Source organism: Euprymna scolopes, chromosome 10 (assembly GCF_053919585.1).
Source record: "Euprymna scolopes isolate OS-2025 chromosome 10, ASM5391958v1, whole genome shotgun sequence".
Classification (NCBI taxonomy): domain Eukaryota; kingdom Metazoa; phylum Mollusca; class Cephalopoda; order Sepiida; family Sepiolidae; genus Euprymna; species Euprymna scolopes.
Window position 1 is genome coordinate 69,494,182 of NC_136491.1, and position 21,585 is coordinate 69,515,766.

The 21,585-nt window shown below is 32.8% G+C and overlaps 1 protein-coding gene across 1 annotated transcript in view; it reads left to right on the forward strand.

Moving 5' to 3' along the window:
• The window catches only part of LOC145286076 (small subunit processome component 20 homolog), a 169,371-nt gene that overhangs the window by 81,731 nt on the left and 66,055 nt on the right, over positions 1–21,585 (forward strand). The window contains exons 30-37 of the mRNA XM_080134747.1: positions 963–1,040; positions 1,888–1,967; positions 2,139–2,413; positions 6,084–6,213; positions 7,160–7,250; positions 12,375–12,451; positions 13,257–13,326; positions 17,157–17,210. Of these exons, the coding sequence (XP_079990873.1) occupies positions 963–1,040; positions 1,888–1,967; positions 2,139–2,413; positions 6,084–6,213; positions 7,160–7,250; positions 12,375–12,451; positions 13,257–13,326; positions 17,157–17,210 (855 nt within the window). The remainder of the gene's footprint in view (positions 1–962; positions 1,041–1,887; positions 1,968–2,138; positions 2,414–6,083; positions 6,214–7,159; positions 7,251–12,374; positions 12,452–13,256; positions 13,327–17,156; positions 17,211–21,585) is intronic.

Sequence of the window (21,585 nt, forward strand, 5' to 3'; positions counted from 1 at the left end):
GATTATGACAATATTTCAGTTGATCCATTCTTTGACTTAGAAAGTCAATCATGAAAAAAAGAGGAAGTTATGTTTCTGAATTTTTAAGATAAGGTTTGATAATTTATATTATTCAGATTATGTTTTTCATTTGATCAACTAAAATATTTCATTGTATCACTCTGAAACTATGAGAATTTATTTATTTTTTTGACAGATACAATTTATCTGTACTTCTTCCATTTAATGTGTCTTTTCCATATCAGATGTGGGTTGCATGTTGACCATCTTTCTCCTTGAAACTATCACTTTCGTTGGTTTCGATATGCCATTGCTTTAGGTCATCTTTGAGTCATTCCAGGTCTTTCTTTGCCTTTACTGATAGTAAATATGGTTATATGTAAACAGTGATGTAGCGATTTGTGTCGGTTATGGCCCTAGAATCATGATGCACACTTCTGTAACATGCTTTTGCTAATACATCTTTTTGTTAACTGTACAACTATGTTTGTCTTGATTATTACCAGCCAGCAAAGCTACAAGAAGTTAATATGCATATAAATAGATGCAATTCTTTTAATATTTTTTCCAAATTAGATGTGGGTTGTATATTGGCCATGGTAGTACAAACTGATTTTCTCCATGAAACTATCATTTATGTTGGTTTCAATGTGGTTCGATGGAGTAATTCCAAATCTTTCTTGGCCTGCCTTTTCTTTGCTTACCTTCAATTAAGGAGTGTGTGCATCTGTTTATCCAACCAAAGCATGATTCATTATGTCCATACTACTGTAACGGTAAGGACATGTTGAACAAATGACATGTTATACTGTTATATATAAAAAGAATATTTTATGTCGCCTGCATACATATTTTTGTTTATTGCCAAAGAATTTATGCTATCTTAATGCATTGATAAGAAAACTAATTGGATTTTGAATATATTTTGCATTTTTAACCATTTCTTTGTTTATAATTTTCAGTTCTTTGATATATTTAAAACTTACCCTTACACCCCAAGTGAGCTTGATTCAGTGTTTGATGTGGTTGTATGGCCAAAGGTAAGTGAACATATAACTTTTTTTCTATCAATTTCATCAGATTCAACTTTTGTTTTGTATAAATACTATTTTATTTATATTTATTGTTTTTCAACTAAAATTTATACCAAAATATTAGGGAAAAGTCAAGTTTTCAATTAAATATGATTTTTTTTATTATTTGGTTTGAGATGATACACATATGACCTAATGATTTGAATGATGTGGTGCAATTAAAAATGTTTTTTCTTTTCTTTTTTTCAAACAAACTACAGCCGTTAGAATTCAAAGTGTGTGCTGTGTTTATAAAGTGAAATAAGTAGGTTTTATTTTTTCAATTTAATATTGATATGTACATTTTTTTTTTTTGAAATATGTAAAATAGCTAGCCTAATTCTAAGTTCAAGTTTTGTTTGATTTGTATTGGCTGGTTAAATGTTTTTTATTTTGTTTAAGTTTTCAGAATATGGAAATTGCTGATAATGCCCATTATTGGTCTTAGAATATTGGCTATGATTTGTGAAATCTGATGACTGTAGAGGAGGATTAAATCTAGACAGCATAGGAAGATGTGTGTAGAATAGGATGGTATGGTCACATTGAAAGAATTGATGAGTGTTCTTGGATTATTTCAGGTAGCAGGAGAAAATATGTGGGGAATTGATAAAAATGGACTTAGGAAAAAAGAGATTAAATAAAGACCTGGACAGTGATTGTTTAGTTTGGAAGTCAATTTCTAAAAACCATCCAACACATGCAAGCATGTAAAATGGATGTAACATCGAATGTGATGATGATTAATGGTATTTTGTAATTTACTGGCAAAATTATGTTTTCGTAATTTTTTTCTTTCTTATTTTAATTTCAGATTCAATCATTACCTGTCGAAAGCCTTAAAAGCCCAACTTATTTGTTGAATTTTCTTCATGCCTGGACAAAATCCCCAAGGTATGGATTAAAAAACATTAATTACAAGAATAATTTTTGATTTTACATTTTATTTCTTTTTGATCTTATAATCTAAATCAAAATGATCAATTTTGTTTTTTTTAATCAAATATTGTTCCTTCATTATTTATGATTGTTATTGTTGTTTGAATTTCTTGTTTATTTTTTAAGGTTTTTTCCTTGCCTTCTGAAAACAACTGTTATAGAAACTAAGGTCTCAGCCATGCCTTATGTGTTTCAACTGCTGAATAGCAAAGCAATCAGTAAGAGTGTGTTGCATCTTGTAATGGAGATGATTTATAATTTAATCAATGTTGATTCAGTGGTGGAAGATGAAGATGTTAAAATGGAAGAAGAGGGAGATAAAGATGAAAAGAACGACGAAGATCGACTAAAAGAAATACTTGTTTTGAATGGATGTCCAAAATACAGTCACGACAAAAAAGGTCTGTCTACTTATTTGCTTTTCTACAAAAATCAACATCTGTACTTTTTATGGGCAGATATGTTAGTCCTCTAATAAAGTCATTGAAACCATTTTTTTTTTTTTAAACAGGAAAAAGTTGATTTCCACTAGCATTGTCATTTTTACTTTTAAAATTTAAGTATCCGCAATTTTGCTATAAAAATTTTATATATTTTGTTAAACGTACAAATTGCATTTACTTACAATTTGTTTTCACAAATATTTAATTTGTTCTTATTTTTCCTTTTTTAAGACTTGAAAAAATTAAGAAGTATAGTTTTTACAAAAATAAAAATGACATTTGATTTTCTAGAATAAATTAGAAAAATCTTTTAAGAAACTGGAAAATAGACAAATAGTGTTGATTTAGAAATTGGAAATGAGTAGAGATAAAGATTATAGTGATAAATTTAACAGAAATGGTTTAGAATGTAAAGTTTTTGAAAGTTAATTGTAGAGGAAATGAATATAGACTTGAAGAACTTTTTTCAAAAAATAAACGTTTTTGATAAAGATGAAATCAACCCAAAAATTTAGTAAAGAAATAAAATTTTTTAGTTTTTTTTATGAAGAAATAAAAATGTAATTGGCATAAAAATTTAGAAATAAAGAAAAAAAAAAATTTTAAATAACATTTTATAAAATGTATTCAACTTGTCTACTTAACTGACAGAAAAAATGATATCGCTTTCCAAGTATTTTCATTCTCTATTTTGGGACCACATATTACTAGTATACTATCTCTACAAGGTGTGTTAGTTTATTTAATACAGCTTTATATTTTTGACACATCCACCCTCATTATTGTTGCTAAAGTTTGCACTTAACTAATTCTCTCATCCTCATTTTTTATGTACCGATCTATTAAAAACAATTCATATAAAAAACTAAAGTCATGTAAAAAAAGCTATAAAAAACAAGTAATTTAAAAAAACTATAAAAAAACAAGTCATAAAAACTACAAAAAGCAAGTCATATAAAAAACTACAAAAAGCAAGTTATATAAAAACTATAAAAAGCAATTCATAAAAAACTGTAAAAAACAAGTCATTTAAAAAACTATAAAAAAACAATTCATTAAAAAAATTATAAAAAACAATTCATTAAAAAAAATTATAAAAAACAATTCATTAAAAAAAATTATAAAAAAAACAATTCATTAAAAAAAATTATAAAAAACAATTCATTAAAAAAATTATTAAAAACAATTCATTAAAAAAAATTATTAAAAACAATTCATTAAAAAAATTATAAAAAACAATTCATTAAAAAAAATTATAAAAAACAAGTCATTAAAAAAATTATAAAAAACAAGTCATAAAATACTATAGAAAACATGTTATATAAAAAAACTATTAAAAAATCTATTAAAAAAACAAGTCATATAAAGTAATAACTTGCTGCCATGACACTTCCATTATCACACTGTGTGAATTTATTTTTTTTAATTTATCGAAACACGGACAAAATTTTAGAAACATAACTTTGAAAACATTAAATTCATTTCACTTGATTTGTTGTTTAACTCTTAAATCTGTTTTTCAAGATATAGATTCGCTTACCTGTGCATTTACCGTTGCTAACTAGTATTTTGTCACCAATGAATAGTTGAGATTTACGAATTTTGTTAGCAGTTCCTAAGAGCTTTTACTGCTATCTTATAGTATGAGATTATCTTTGAGAAAAATAATATACTTTTTCGTGTTTCTCTTAACATTATTCCAGTTTCTACTCTATTATGAATGTAACAGATATTCCACCAAAATCTGTACACATTTACCAAAATATGAACTTTTTCTACTGCTTTTGGGAATGGAAAACCTCCCTGATGAAATCACCAAGTCATTTTGCAAGGTTTACTAGTTGGTTGAGAGAGAATAACCAGTTAGTGTGAAGTATACGACAATAGAAATGGATGAGAACTCAGATGTAGATAAAGTATATCTGAACACATAGGATGGAGAAAGTGCTAGTGTGATTGCAAGAGTTAGGATTGGATAGAGTAAGCTCAGGAAACTTTTGCCACGAATGAGCAGTATAACATTACTGTTGTTAACCAAGTGAAGAGTCTATCATATATGTGTACGTAGTGTGATGATGTATGGAAGTGAAACCTGAACAGTGAAGGTTAAGGAGGTGCATTGCATGGACAGAAATGATATGATGAAATGTCTAATATGAGTCTTAAAGATATGATGATCTCAAGAAGGTAAAAACTGAGGCAAAATCACTATATCATGGTGGGAGTTTATTGTGAAAAAAAAATTTGTGTAGCCATGAAAATTTTTCTTTTTGTTTTTTTGTTAAATGTTATTATATGAGGAATCTTTCTGAAATAAAATCTATTGAGAAATACACACTTTAAATATATAAACATTAGGAAAAAAATAAGTTATCGAAAATGGTCATTCATTTGGGCCATATTGGATAATTTTACCTAATGGTTACATATTTAAGTGTGTATTTCTCAATACAAAATTTGCATTCCTCAATAGATTTTATCCCGAAAAGATTCCTCATATAATAATATTTAACAAAAACAAAAAAATTTTATGCCTACACAAAATTCTTTTCTCAAAATAAATTTACAGCATGATTTAGTGACATTGCTAAAACTGGACAGTTTAGTGAAATGTATGGAGAACAGGATATTTTAATGATATGGCCATGTTGAAAGAATGGATGAAAGGTCTTGTGTTAGTAAATGTAGAACATTTGAGGTAAGAAGACTAAGGAAAACATATGAGTAAGTGATAAGAAATGCTTGAAAAAAGGAAAAATAAAAACCTGAACAGAGATGGAGTTTTTTTGGAAGCCAATTTCTTGAAGCTGACCAATGCATGCTAGCATATAAAATGGATGTTAAAATGAATATGATGAGGATTTACACTTGATCATTCGGGTTTATTACTTGGCGTCAGGTACAGATTTTAATTCCAACTACATAGAATATAGGAAAAGAAGTAAAAACTTTTCCTTATATTGTAATTACAACATTAGTTCAAATTTGGATAAAATATGGTCTCTAAGTGAAATTAATGAGCCGAGATGGCAAGTTGAAAATTTTCAAATCATTTAAAAATATCAACTGTTTACATTATTTATTTCTTTTTAATTTTTAAAACGAGATCATAGACAATCAAGAATAAGCACAAACTCCAAAATTAGTTTATTCATATTTTCCTAGTCGAGAGGAACGTTGTAGGTGTATCTATACATAATTATTATTTTATACAATTTGTAATTTCAAATAAATGATTGTTTATATATGAGAAATTGTGTAGATATGTGCTATGCATTTGAAATGAAAACTGAGAATAGTTACAAACCAAGCGATTTTTTATGCCATTAATTAACAGTTGATTACCCAATTAAAGTAGACTGTGAATATTTTCTTACTAAAAGAAATTTCTAATTAAATATAGTGTATAATCAATGAAATCGATTTGAATTCAGAGTTTATTAGTCAGAATTAAATATAGATTTGTTAAATACAATGTTATTTAAGTCTAAGAATCCAACTGACTTTTCTTCATATATTAGATGTTAAGTAGAGATTAATCACTAAATAAACAAAAATCTTTAAAAATGTTGTTGGTATAAATTTTGTCTTTATTATATTAAAGATTTTCTTTCCTTGTATTTTTCAGAACTTGGTATCCAAATTCTCAAACCCCACATTCATACTCTTTTGGAATATCTCCAGAACAACATATCATCAGTTATTTCTAACCTAAATCGAAAGAATGCAAGTTGCATGGAACTGACCATTCTTTCGAAGTAAGTACTACCAAGAACTTATCAAAGAAGTTCTAAAAAATTATGTATTTATAACCAAAGAAATGTTAAAATGGACAAATTATATTTGCTTGGAAAGATAGTAAACTATTGCATAATGACATTTCAATAATTTTTACAGAAACAGTTCTTATGACATCTAACTAGAAAACATCAGTCAAATTTATGTAAGAAGTTGTATTTGAAAATTATGACAATGCGATTTTGAAGAAAAACACTCTTACTAGACGAGGAAAAAAAAATTATAACAATAATGAAAGATTTCATTAATTTTCAGTTGTAACTTATTTATTTACCAACATAATGTGTTGAACTAGGATTGTATTGTAGTGCTATATTCTTTAAATTTTCAAAGTATACCTCATTTTCAGAAAGAAGGAAAAAACTTTTTAATATGTACAACAACTTCTTATACTCGGAACTTGGAGTAGTAGGATGGCAGTAGAATAGACTTGCAGAGGCTCTTAAATTATTGTAAAATGTGGTTAGTATTTAAGTTTGTTGTTTCACTTAGATGTAATCATAATTATTTATTTAATTATATATTATGCGCATGTGTGAAGCAAACTACAGCATCCTCATCAAAAAATAAAAATAAAGAAAAATGTATGTACCTGTGACGAAAAAAAAAAAATATAGCACACCAAAGATCACATAAATTGATCAAGTTGTTTTATTTTTAAACAAGAAAATCAAATTTTATGGCTAAACTATGAATGATGATCTTGCGAGCCATCTTGAAAACGGATTGAAGGAACCAGTGAGATAACTCTGAGACTTTTAAAACGCCATTTTATTTTTCATTTCTAGTTTTATTTTCATTCCATATTAATTCGTACATGATAATATCATACATTAGAAAAATATATAATCTTTTTTTTTATTGTTTTTCGAAATGATATTTTTCCTTTTTGTTTTCAACTTTTAGAATCACAAATCTACTGACCAGCAACAAACAATGTTCGATGCTCATTTCTCTTTTATTGTCAATTCTTGCGAAGAAAGGCAAACGCAGTTGGGTAAGTACATATCCATCTTTATTACATTAAGTATATAATAGCCATAGAATGCAAGCAGTTGCATAAAGAATTCAATTTAATAAGATGAACAATTTATTTTAAGAGAAAATTCCTTTTGTTAATAAAATTATATTTATGATTTCTAAGAATGTGAAAGTTTGAATATTTTAGCAGCAATCATCTGCATTAAGCAGGTAAAAATGTAAAGATTTGTATGTAACCTTTTTGCTTTTTCTTATTACTGAATTATAAGAAAATGATTGAAAGTAAACAGCTCTAACCTCTGTTCTAAAGGTCAGTATAATTTCACCAAAACATTGTTGCAAATAATGGAGCAAAATGTCTAAAGAGAAAAATACAATTATTTTCTAACCTCATAATATATATTATATAATAATTTTTTAGTATTTTGATGATATAAAAAGGGCATTATTCAAAAAATAGTTTTACAGATTCCTATCAAAATATATTTTGTTTTCAGCAGAACTTGTTGAAATCCATCTATATTTTGAACTTCAAAGTTCTAGGAATAAAATCAAAAACTGCAATGAAATCCAATCAGATGAACAATATATAAATATTTAGCTTTACATAGTATAATTAGTTGAAGAGAAATGATAAAAAAGAGAATTAGAAATAATAATTATATATTATTGTTTTTTTTTATTGGAATTCTTTGAGATGAGTAATTTGTGTATTTATTGCCCTTTTTATGTTTACGTGGTGAGACAACAACGACTATGGAAGGCTGTAATTACTGGGGATACAGTTATGAGACTCAGTATTTCTATCCCATCATGGTTAATCACCTGAAGAAGGCCAAAGGATGAGTTGGCGGAAACGTGGTGAAACAAAAACAACAAACTATAAAGATGAGGATAACAGTCCACAAATAAAATAAATAAATATAGAAATCATAAATCATCACTGTTTTATTCTTTTGTAAATTCTTGTAAACTCATTTTAGATGTCAGTTTTTCATAATAATTTTGGTTTACAGAAAATTAGTAAATCATTTAAAGTTATAGATGCATATCCTAAATAATTTTATAACTTTTACCTACTAAAAAAAATGAATTATGGTATTTCTAGGGAACTATATTTGAAATTTTTTTTTTTTTTTACTGTTATTTCAGTCCAAACAAATCACAATGCTACTTTGACATAAGGGGTTACTATTTAAGACCAAATTTACAGGAATACTATGTAGGAAGCTGGGAATCAAGGTGTTTGTTCACATTACGCTTGAACTTTTACATGTTAGGGAAGCAAGGCCCCAGGAGGGAATTCCAAAGTCTAACAGTTTGAGGGAAGAAACTATTTGAGTAGAAGGCTTTATGGCATCTAGGGATCTCTATAGTGTAGGGGTGGGATTTTGCTGCCCGTTCGGTTAGTCGGAGGTATTTACGTTGAGGGTGCACAAATGCTTATAGTTCATCAGAGCATATTCCATTAAAATACTTGTAAAATAGGCACAGTGATGACACATTTTGGTAATGAGACTGAGGTTGGAATTTAGTTGCTAGTGTGGGACCTATTAGGTTGATGACTCTTTTTTGAATCCTTTCTAATAGTAATTAGTAGCAGATGCACCAGCAATACTCCGTGCATGGGTGAATAGTGGCTTTATAGAGGTACAGGATACTCTCAGGAGTAAGGAACTTTCTAGCACAGTAGAAAGCCCACCATCTTCGCAGCAGCTTTCGTAATGCCCTTGATGTATTTGTTCCAATTATGTTGCCTGTGAATATGAAGCGAAGGGGTTTGAACAAAAAGTACTTTCAGCTAGTGTATCATGAGTCATCGCAATCATTGGTTGAGAAGGCTTCTGGTAATTATTAAAGGAAAGATGCTTAATCTTGGCAACATTGAATGTTACTATCCATTTACAGCCCCATTCCACTACAGACTGGAGGTCTTCCTCTAAGGTTTTATCCATTTTCTTAGATATGTGTTCATTTGTTTTCTCCTCGAATTTGTTATAGAGCATGCTGTCATCAACAAATAACTTATCACTGAGACAATTTTATCAGGGAAGTCATTTATGAATATGAAGAATAATAAAGGTCCAAGGATCGATCCTTGAGACACACCCACGTTTCTATCATGTTGTCTTAGTCCACGGCCATCAAGCACGACCTGGATTTTTCTCTTATCTAAGAAGGATTTGATTATATTAAGTATTTGCCCATAGGATTTAATTTTCATGAAAAGATCATCATGCCGAACCCTATCAAAGGCTTTAGATATATCTAGAGCTACTGCCATATCCAGTGCATGGTATGTACATTTAGAGATTACAGTTAGGATGAGTTTGCATAAATCTATATTGTTGGTTGGAAATAAGTTTATTATCTATAAGGTGGTGGACAAATGCTTGATTGATTAAGGACTCAAAGATTTTAGTGAAGAAAGGGAGAAGACTAATGAGCCGATAATTTGGTGGGTTAGTTCTTTCACCAGAATTTTCGGAAACTGGTATAACAGAAGCAATTTTCAGGCAGTCAGGAAAGCAAGATTTGATAAGGCATTTGTTGAAGAGTTTGGAGAGAACTGGGGCAATCTCAGCAGAGCATTTTTTTTAATAGTGTAGCAGGGATGAGATCAGGCCTTCGAGGTATCTAGGTTTTTTATGACATCATAAACACGGGAAGGGATGATTTTTAGATTACCAAATGTGACTCTTGTCTGCAAAGGGAAAATTGGGAGGGAGTAGTTCGTTTGGTCTAAAGCAGGTTTGCCTGTTTTGTTGCCATGCAAACAACTTCAAGGTTGTTTAATAGTGGGGGAATTGTTGATTGTCCATTTACACTACTATAAATTTTCCAGAAATCGCGAGCTCCTAATTTCTGTAACTCAATGCATTTTCTGATAACTTTGAATGCCTTCTTTTGGCTGTGACTATTTCATTCTTACAATTCTAGCTTTTATATACTTTTGCCTACTTGTACTGTATTTATGTCAGATAAATCTGCAGAATGCATGCTGCCTTTGAACAATGGCATCTGCACAAGTCAAAGTGAACCATCGGAAAGAGTAGGGTTTGCTAAAGAACTTCCATGTGGGAACATGTGCTGCAATTTCTGCTTTGAACCATTCAGTAACTTTATTTGCACACAGTTCTGTAGGAAGAGAAAAGATACTACTTCATGGAGTGTCTCTGATGTGATCCGTAATGGCTTCCCAATCAACCTTTTTGAAGTATCTTGTTGTTTTGAGTAATGGATCTTCAAGTTGGAGTTGAGAGTTTAAGGTGGTTTCTACCAGTATCACAACGTGATCAGCATTCGTGAGTTAGCTATGGGCATTTGTTATATAATCCTCGGGAACTGTGATCAGGAATAGCTGAGGCTTGTTGATCCTGTTGTGTGACAGCAAATGAGATATAAAAAAGCTATGTGTGATGCTACCAGCAGCAGCAGCAGCAGCAGCAGCAGCTGTATAACTAGAAAAACCAAACCAGTTACTGTGGTGGATATTAAAGTCACCAAATACATGGGCGCTAGTATCTACGGAGAGTGTTGAATTTATCCTGTCAGAGACTTGGTTGATTAGGTTACAGTCCTAGGTCGAGTGAGAATGATAGAGAAAATATAAGTAACTAACGCTACATTGTAGGTTTAGTTCAAAGCACAAGAAGACCTAGTCATCTGATTCTAGTTTGGATTTTCTTGTCAAGGGAAGAGCGTTTCAAATATAGACTCCAAGTCTGTGCATATGTCTAAGTCCTTATAGCAAAGTGGGAGATAACCGGACATGTTAAAGTGATTAGAGGGAATGGAGAAGTGTAGGTTAGTTTCACTTAGTGCTAAGATATCTTGGAAATTTGCGAGGAGAAATGATTCTGCATTGTCTAAGTTAGTTCTAAGTCCGCAGGCATTTGTGAATGCAATCCTCAAGGGAGGAGGCGAATTGGTTTTGTTTGAGTCTGTGTCTGAGTTGATTGTATTTTTGTCATTTTATTTATAGTTTCAGTTTTGGCATAAAAGGTGTTGAACAAATTGGATGTGCATAATATCAAATACGCAACGCAAGTAAACCATCAGTTGTCTCTTCATCCACAAGATTGTAGCCTCAGGGAAAGCTCATCAGAGATAGGTGCAGGGTCTTTTTCCATGTGCGATATAGTACTACAACCATCCCAATATTATACAACTGGAGAAGCTGCTCTAAATTCTACCAAAAAATTAGGGCTCCTGTACTGTTACAGCAGCCAGACAAACTGTCAAATTTGTACTTTCAAACCTGTCAGATGAAACTTTTAACTAAATAGTTATAAGAACAAATTAAACATAAAAAAGCTAAGTGTTCGACTATATTTTTATTCCACTGACTTAGTTTCATTAGCTGCTACACTGAGGCATGGAAAAGGGTGTCACTCTATTCCCAGGATTACTCCACTTGCCCTTGATCTTCCCTGTATAATGCTGAGTGTTTAACAAGAGGGCATCAAGTATCATTCTTTTAAGTCTTTGGTATGACTTGACTGAAGATTGAATTCTGATCTCCCAGCCCATTAGTGAACACTCTTACCGTTATACCAAATGGATGGGTTTAAATTAGACATAACATCATGAGAATAACCAAGAAATCTGTTGATTGCAAAACTAAATATCCTGTTATAATCTCATGTCCTTGTCATTATCTGCAATAATAAAGTTATTAGGTAAAATCTTTTGTGTTTATTCTCGTGAATATGTAACTTTTAAAAATACACATTGAATTAAATTTCTTCTTAATCAAATATTAAATCAAAAATAAAATATGGGAAAATTCAAACGAAGAGTTAAAGATCCTATCTTTAAAAAATGTAAACATGATTACATTTGGAATTATTTTTCTATAAGCTCTTCATCTGGCAATGCCGAATGAAGACAGCTTGTAGCGCATGTATCATGGCATAATTTTATTTTGAATGGCCCTAAATTTTCAAAATTAAAAAATGAAATATGACTTGGCCTTCTCTCTTCATCACCATTATTTCAAGTAAAATTTCTGGTAAAAAAAAAACCTGATTGGACATTTTTATTTTTTCATATTTTAAAATGTTAATCAATAATTGTTATTTGTTAATGTAATTTTAATTCAATATTGTTTTTCCTTTGATTATTCTCTTTATTATAGGAAACTGAGCTAGATCTTTTAACATCAATTCTAAATATGATGCAACTCATAAAGAAGGATATTTTGAATCATTTCAGGTAAGAATTTATTTTTTTATTTTTTATTATTTTTTACAAAACTCAATCATGTTTTGCATAGGCAAAAACAAAAACTTTCTTCTACAAAACAGCTAAAAACTATAAATAAATATTTGAAGATGTAAACAACTTTTGTTAAAATGATTGAACCCAAAAAGAGTTTATATACTGTTAAACAAAAACAAAAAAAAAACTAAATTAAACACCATGAATAAATATATGAAGATATAGATAATTTGAAGCGTAAAACTTTGTTTTTAAAAAAATTACTGGATTCAGCATTAAATAACCCCCAAAAGTTTAAAAGCCATAAAACAAACCAAATCATCCAATATAAGTGAAATAACAGATGCAATAAGAAACTTTTGTTAAAATGGGTAAAATCCATTTATTCTCAACAGTTAATGCACAATCTTTTCAATGCAATTATACAGACTGAACTCATACATTTACCTTGACAATACACCATATTTAGAAATCACAGCATTTTGAAGATCTATTTTTTATCTAGATGGAATGGTGGCAGGATGCAGAAAAATAGGTAAACCACAAAGAAGATGGCATAGACAGCATATGCCAATGGCCTTCCAAATCAATCAGTTAACTAAACAAAGTAACAAGAGACAGGAGGTCTTGGAGTTAGTACACAATGGTATTTTGCAATATGTAGCCAATGTTTCTATTCAAAATATTCTTTGTATAGTTTTAAAGCTTTTCAATTTATTGTTTTATTGTAAATATTCATTAATATTTATTGAGAAGTGTTTCTCATCTATTGAATGTTGGATTTTATTTTTTATTGTAGAAAAGTTACATGTTTGTTTGTCTCAATTAAACATCGAAGACCTCGACAAGTTTTGTGCGATATTGTTCAGGTAAGGAAGGTCTTTTCTTTCTGTTGAATTGCTAAAAAAATGTTTATCCACGTGTGGATAAACATTCAAGGCGCCCTCTATTGATAATGAAAAACTGAATATTTTGTTGATTTTCATATTAAATCTTTGCACAGATATATATTTCATATATTTATTAAAATGATTAAAAACAGGTTCTTCAAAAGGATGCATTTCATGTATGAAATTTGTGTTTAATTCACATAGAAATATTCAGTATAAATAATTTACATAGATATTGTGTAAAAATATAGAAATTATTATTAGTGACCAAACTAATAGAATCTCCTTTTCTGTATATATCTTTTTATATTGTCTAAATTTAATCTTCCTTTAAGGTCACCAAAGCTAAGCCTGTCATTAAGACTTGCTTTAAAAATCCATTGGATCATTCTCATACCATTTCTCTCCATGCAACACACATCCTTAATCCTCGCCTGCCAGTTTTCACATCCATACCTTATCATACTGTGTACATATGGTCAACAATAGAAATGCTCTGCTGGTTAGTAATGACAGAAGTTCCTTGAACTTAACTAATTCACAAATAACTTCTTTTTTTTTTTTTTTTTTTTTATTACATTTTCACCCCATACAAGGCACATTGCCACTTTGGTGTAGGGGGCTACTAACAGGGGCAACAACTACTGGGGTACTATGTAGGGATTTGGGCAGCAAGATGTTGGTTCACGTTGCACTTGAACTTCTGCACGTCAGTACAGTTGGGGAAGCAGGGACCTGGAATGGAATTCCAAAGTCTAGCGGTTCTTGGGAAGAAACTACTGGAGTAGAAAGATCTTTTACATCTAGGGATTTCTACAGTGTGGGGGTGGGATTTTGCAGCCTGTCAGGTCTGTCGAGGGTGTTCACGTTGTGGGGGCACAAGTGCTTGCAGTTCGTCAGAGCATTCACCATTATAATACTTTTAGGACAGGTAGAGGGATGCAACGTTTCGTCGATGGGACAGAGGCTGAAGCTTAGATACCAGGTCAGGGCCTATCAGATTTGTGACTCTCTTTTGAACCTTGTCAAGGAGCGAGAGACTAGTAGCCAATGCAACAGCCCAAATATGACAGCAATACTCCATACATGGGCGAATAGTTGCCTTATAGAGGTACAGGATACTTTCAGGTGTTAGTAGTTTTCTAGCACGGTAGAGAGAGCCCACCTTCCTTGCAGCAGCCCTGGCAATGCCCTCGATGTAATTGTTCCAACTCATGTTTCCTGTGAACGTTAGGCCAAGGAGCTTGAAAGACGTACTCTCAGATAAAGAGTCGTTGGCCATTGCTATAGGTGGTAGAAAAGGTTTCTTGTAATTATTGAATGAAACTAGTTTAGTCTTGGCGGCATTGAATGTGACCATCCATTTTTGTCCCCATTCCACTAGAGATTGGAGGTCATCTTCTAGTGTTTCTGCTATTTCTTTAGATATGTGTTCATTTGTTTTTCTGTCGTGTCTGTTATAGAGTGTGGTGTCATCAGCATATATACCCATCTCAGAGGCAATTTTGTTCATCAGCATATATACCCATCTCAGAGGAAATTTTGTCGGGGAGGTCATTTATGAATATCAGGAACAATAGAGGTCTAAGGATAGACCCCTGGGGCACTCCCGCATTTATATCATATTGTTTAGATGTACGACCATCGAGGACAACCTGGATTTTTCTCTTATCTAAGAAGGATTTAATTATGTTAAGTATTCTACCAGTGATACTGTATGATCTAATCTTCCGGAGGAGATCCTCATGCCATACCCTGTCAAAAGCCTTAGATATATCTAGAGCTACCGCTCTGCCCTCCCCCGCTTTGTCCAGTGAATGGTATATACGTTCAGAGATTACAGTTAGGATGTCTGCTGTGGAACGGGCTTGTCTAAATCCATATTGTTTGTCAGTCAGAAGCCTAGCATCTGTAAGTTGACGGACTAGAGCATGGTTAATTAAGGTCTCAAATATTTTGGCAAAAAGTGGGAGGAGGCTAATGGGGCGATAATTTAATAGGTCAGTTCTTTCGCCAGAATTCTTGAATACTGGTATCACAGAAGCAGTTTTCCAATAGCCCGGAAAGCAAGATTCATTAAGGCATTTGTTGTAGAGTTTGGAGAGAACTGGAGCTACTTCAGCTGAGCACTTTTTTAATAGCACAGCTGGGATGAGATCGGGTCCACATGCTTTTGAAGTGTCAAAGTTTTTTATAATAGCATGTACTTGAGCAGGGGTGATTTGTAGATAGTCTAGCGTGGCGTCTGTCCGCATAGGAAATTCAGGTAGGGGGTGGTTGGAAGGGTCCAGTGTGGAGTTTGAGGCAAATCGACTGGCAAGCATGTTAGCCTTTTCGGTTGCTGAGCAAACAACCTCATGATTGTTGGTTAGTGGGGGAATTGTTGATTGCCCATTATTTACTACACTGTTGTAGATTTTCCAGAAGTCACGAGTTCCTAGATTTTGTGCTTCGATGCGTTTTTTAGTGGTTTCCACAAATTCTCTCTTAGCTGTCGCTATTTCTTTCTTAACGTTACTTCTAGCTTCTATGCACTTCTGTCTGTTTGAACTGGACTTATGTCGGTTAAATCTGCGGTATGCATGCTGCCTTTGAGCAATGGCAGTTGCACAAGTCGAAGTAAACCACTGGGAAGAGTGGGGCTTGCTATAAAATTTCCGCATGGGAACATGCGCTTCGATTGCAGTTTTGAACCATTCAGTGGTCTCATTTGCACACTGTTCAGCAGGAAGAGAAAAAATATTTCCCCATGGGGCATCTCTGATAAGATCTCTGATGGCTTCCCAGTCAGCCTTTTTATAATATCTCGTTGTTTTGAGCACTGGCTCTTCAGTTTTGGGTCTAGAGTTTAGGGAGATTTCAACCATTATCACTGCATGATCAGCTTTCCCAAGTGGGCTGTCGGCATTCGTTATACAATCATCAGGAACTGTGGTCAAAAACAGATCTAAAAGTGATGCGTGTTGTTCTTCCTGGTCAGGGAAACGGGTTGGAAAAGTAACAATTTGTGATAGGGAGTGAGATATAGAGAAGCTATGAGTTGTGCTGCCTGCTGCATCTGTGTAAGTAGAGAATCCAAGCCAGTTTTTGTGGTGGACATTAAAGTCACCAAATACATGTACTTGGGCGCTAGTGTCGATGGAGAGTGCTGTGTCTATGCTGTCAGAGACTTTGTTTATTATGGTGCAGTCTTGGGTCGAGGGAGAGCGGTAGAGAAAGTAAAAGTAGCTAATGTTGTGTTGCATGGTTAGTCTAAAGCACATAAAGGCTTGATCATCCGATTCTAGGTTTGTTTCTCTAGTCAAGGGAAGGGTATTATGAATGTAAACTCCAAGTCCGTGCATGTGTCTGTCAGAATCCTTACGGCAGAGTGGGAGATATCCAGGCATGTTAAAGTAGTTAGAAGGGATTCCATCAGCACTTGCTTCTCCTTGTACTCCAATGGTATCACCAAGGTAGAAAGACTTTTGGATAATCTCAGTAATCTCACCATCCAAATATACTTGTTTCACATCTAAGTTCTCATCTGCCTCCATCGTCTTCTTGAACACAAACTGATTATCACCGCTTAATCTACTTGTAATGCCACTGCATTTCTACATAGAACTAAAATAACAAAAAATATCAATTAACTTTTTATAGATATATATCAAACATGGAAAAAAGTTGCATTAATAAAATTTAATTATGAAAATTGTCAAATTGAATTTGTTTATCAATTTACTTTGTGCTATTTTTTTGCATCGGATTTGTATCTAACAATTTTGAGACTTAAAATTTTCTATTTTTAATGTTTGTTTTATTTACAGACACTTTCTGAGAAACAGTCAAGTTTAGAAGGAATTGCCAAGATATTACATCAAGTAAGTAGTTTTTGATTTATAAAGCATTTCAAACAGTATTCTCCTATGCTTTTCTATAGAAGTCTAATTAAAAACTCTTTCCATTTTGTTTTATTTAATTCATGGGTACTTGTACAGTTTAATCAAGATATTAAAAAATGAAAATATTGAAAAACGGTTATGTTGCACGTATCCGTTATGGAACGAAGTTCTCAAAAAAAATATTTCACATAATTTCATCAAGTATTTTTTTTTTATAGCGAAAAAAAAAAAAACAATTTGTTATAATACCGAACAAAAGATTCGATTTTTAGGAAGAAAAGCTACTATTAAAGATGGGAGGGAGTGTTATCTCCCCGTGGCGTGTTTAACAAATTCCATAATGGCTGACTTCAATGCGCTCTCATAAAAACATGTTTTTCCGCTGTAAAAAAAAAACTACTCAATCAAATTAAATGAAATTCTTTTTCAGAGATCTTCAGTCCAAAACGGATACGTACAATATAACTTTTTTTGATATTTTCATTTTTGAATGCCTTGATTAAACTGTACAAGTACCGATTCATGTACACATTTGCGTACACACTGCATTTAGTATATGATGGTAACAATTGGTTTTTGTGTTATATCATTTATTTACCAGTTTTTTTTGGTGTTTTTTTTTTGTGAGGGTACTTGTAATGGTTATCATCCTGCTCAGATTGAACTTGCTTTCTTCCACGCAAATGCAATGTCTCTGACCATCGTAGTTCACTTGCTGATTCTGAGCTGGATCACATGATATGACTAACCAATTTCAATCCATACTCAAACTACTTATGGACTTAATAGTTCTGCCAGATTGCCTTTGATTGTCGACATTCAAGTCTTCAACTTCCCTGTGCCAACCAGGTAGAGAAGAGGAGAAGGATCTTGTGGATGAGTTTTCCCTTTGGTGTTAGAGAAGAATGAATAGCAAGCTTTGGAGATTTAGTTGTCAACAGAGACACAGTGACAATACAGATTCGCAGTGGCTTTAAAATGGACTCCTCAGATTGTGAACAAAATTGTGAAATGATATTTTAAATATATTTTAAATTTAAACTATACTCACATTTTAAAATTTATTTTTGCATTTTGTATTACAATTTAAATATCTGGTGCTACCAGATCAGGCTGCCCTGTGGCTTCCTGAGACGAAATGCACCTACATTGACGTTTTTTTGTTTTCTGATCTTTTTTGTAAAACTTAATTATGTTCTGCAAAACCAAAAACAAAAACAACAGCCTATCCCCCCCCCTTTTTATTTTATTTTTTCCTACCTTACTCCCGGTCCTGGATATGACCTTAAACTACATCCGATGGTGAGGTCCAGCTTACGGGCTTGGGGAGTGTGGAGCCACCTCTTAATTGCCATTGCTCCCAGGTCCACCCTGACCCGGAGTGGTAGTACCTGTTAGGGTCCCAACTATGGGTTAAATAGAAACAGATTTTAAAAAGGAAAAGAAACAACAAAAAAAGAAAGAAAAAGAAAACAAATATATTCTATTAAATTATCTATTTATTTATTTATTTTTTTGCCCTGTTGGTAGGGCATGAGAACAAACCGACTGTCCTCCTGCAGAGGGTAAAAATCCCTCAATGGGGCAACCAGTTAGCCGTGGGTTGCTACCCGTAAAGTCTTAGGACGTGATCCTGGTGATTGAGCGAACCTAAACCAGGACACATAGAAGTTTAGGCACCGCAACACATTACTTTGGCCCTTACTTCGATTGGACGGGCGGTCGGAGAGGCCCGATCCGACCAATCGGCCAGTCACGCCAAGCCCCACCATATATTGCCCATTCCAAAAACCCACTACTAATACAACACATCCCCCCTCTCCCACAAATAACCCTACTCCCTAATATATGATGGAAAGCGGTGACTGAGGGTCAATCGATTAGGTGTGAATATCGATGACGAGGCTGTAAACCCCTCAGGATTGCTACAGATCCCATAGCAATATCAAGAGAGAACAGATAATCATTATGATACCACCAAAGTCGGTTATATCATCATTGTATCCCTGTAGAGGCTGGGCGAATGGGTTTCCCCCCAGGCTCTTCCCAAATAGGACTCCGAGGTGGGTGGGGAACAAAGATGACGAAAAAAGAAAACAAAATATATGGTTTATTCCTCCCAAAAACCACCCAACCACCCAAAGAGAACCCACTCTGATGTCTCTGACATCAGTAGCTCTGACGAAGAGACGATAAAACCAAGGAACTCAACATTCGTAGTAATAGAATCAATGGAGGAAACTCCTTTGAGCAAACTATCACCTTTTAAAATTGAAAAAAATCTTAAAACTCTAAAACCAAAGTCTATTAAAAAACAATTTAATGGCAGCCTACTAATAGAAACCCATAACGAAGAACAAACTAAAGAAATATTGAAACTAAAATTATTTGAAAACATCAAAATCAAATGCTACAGACATCCAACCCTAAATACCTGCAAAGGAGTAGTGAAAAGCCACGAACTTGCACTTTGTCCCTTGGAGGAAATCCGGACAAACTTACAGAAACAGAATGTGTTAGATGTTCGCAGAGTTCAAATTAAAAAAAACGGTGAGAAAATCGATACCAATACATATATACTAACTTTCAATTCCCTCACCATACCCAAAGAAGTGAAAGTCGGATATATGAAAATAAATGTAGAAATTTATATTCCAAACCCCCTCCAATGCTTCAAGTGCCAGAAGTTTGGACACCATCAAGATCGGTGCACATGATTACCAGTGTGTGGAAGATGTGGAGAAAGTGGCCCACACATTGACTGCAGAAAAGATTTCAAGTGTGCCAACTGCCTGGGAAACCATGGCGCTGGCTCTAGATATTGCGAAATATGGAAAAGAGAAAAAGAAGTGACCAAACTAAAACATATAAAGAATATATCCTACCCAGAGGCCAGGAAAATCATCGAAACTAAAACATATGCAGATGCAACAAAAAAAACTAATCCAATCAACAATCAAAATGGTCATATACATGTAACGGATACAACTGACAAGAAAATTGATGTCCTAAGCAAACTAATAAAGGAAATGAAAGAACTATTAGAAGAAATGAGGAAAATGAATAATGCAATGTCTGCAACCAATCCAAGGATAATATTAAGTAAAGACACTACTGAACCACAAAAAGAAACAAAACCACAAACCATTTCTACAAAAACAACCGAACAACCATCAAACACATCACAAGCCAGAAAAGAATCAAAAATCCCCCCAGACAAAAAAAAAAAACAAACAAAAACAGGAAAAGAAAGATCCCGATCTACATCTCGAACAGGGACTCCGACAGAAAATAGATTTGAGGGATTGGAGACGATGGAAGTTGAACACAATTCCAAATGATGAACAAAATATTACAATGGAATATCAGAGGGATAAAAGCAAACCAAAATGAACTCACATTATTAATAACAAATATGAGCCCAGCACTTGTCTGTCTACAGGAGACCTTTCTGAAAGAAAATAATACCATCAACATAAAACACTACACATCTTACAACTACATAAATAAAGATACGGACAGAGCTTCTGGAGGCACATCAATACTTGTGAAGAATGAAGTCCCTCAAAGACAAATAAATATAAACACAAACTTGCAAGCAATTGCAGTTTCAGTGACTCTACATAGAACTATAACACTTTGCTCAATATACATCCCTCCAAAAGATACAATCAACGAAACTGAGATAACTCAATTAATAAAACAACTCCCTAAACCCTTTTTTCTACTAGGAGATCTCAACAGTCACAATGTAATATGGGGAAGTAAAGAAACAAATAAAAAAGGAAAAGAAATAGAAAACATAATAAATAAAAATAATCTATGCCTCCTTAATAATCAAAACTACACCTATATGTACCCAGCAACAGGTACTTTCACCGCCATTGACCTTACCTTATGTGATCCTTCCATATATATGGACTATGACTGGAAAGTACACAATGACACCTGTGGGAGTGATCATTTCCCAATCATCCTGGAAAGTCTAAGTACTAGCACTGAACAAAAAACACCCAAATGGAACCTACATAAAGCGGATTGGGAAGACTTCCAGGAACAGTGCAAAAACCAATTAATTATCGAAAAGAATGATGAAGATGATGATTTGAACTACTTCATTAAAACACTAACAAACATAGCAAATAATACCATACCGAAAACAACCAAAACCAACAATCACAACAAACCTTGGTTCACAAAAGAATGCAGAAAAGCCATCAGAGCTCGACGAGCTGCCTTGAGAAAATTCGAAAAGTATCCAACAAGCGAAAATCTGGATTTCTTCAAAAACAACAGAGCAAAAGCCAAACGAATCATAAAGGAATCCAAAAGAACAACCTGGAGAAATTATATA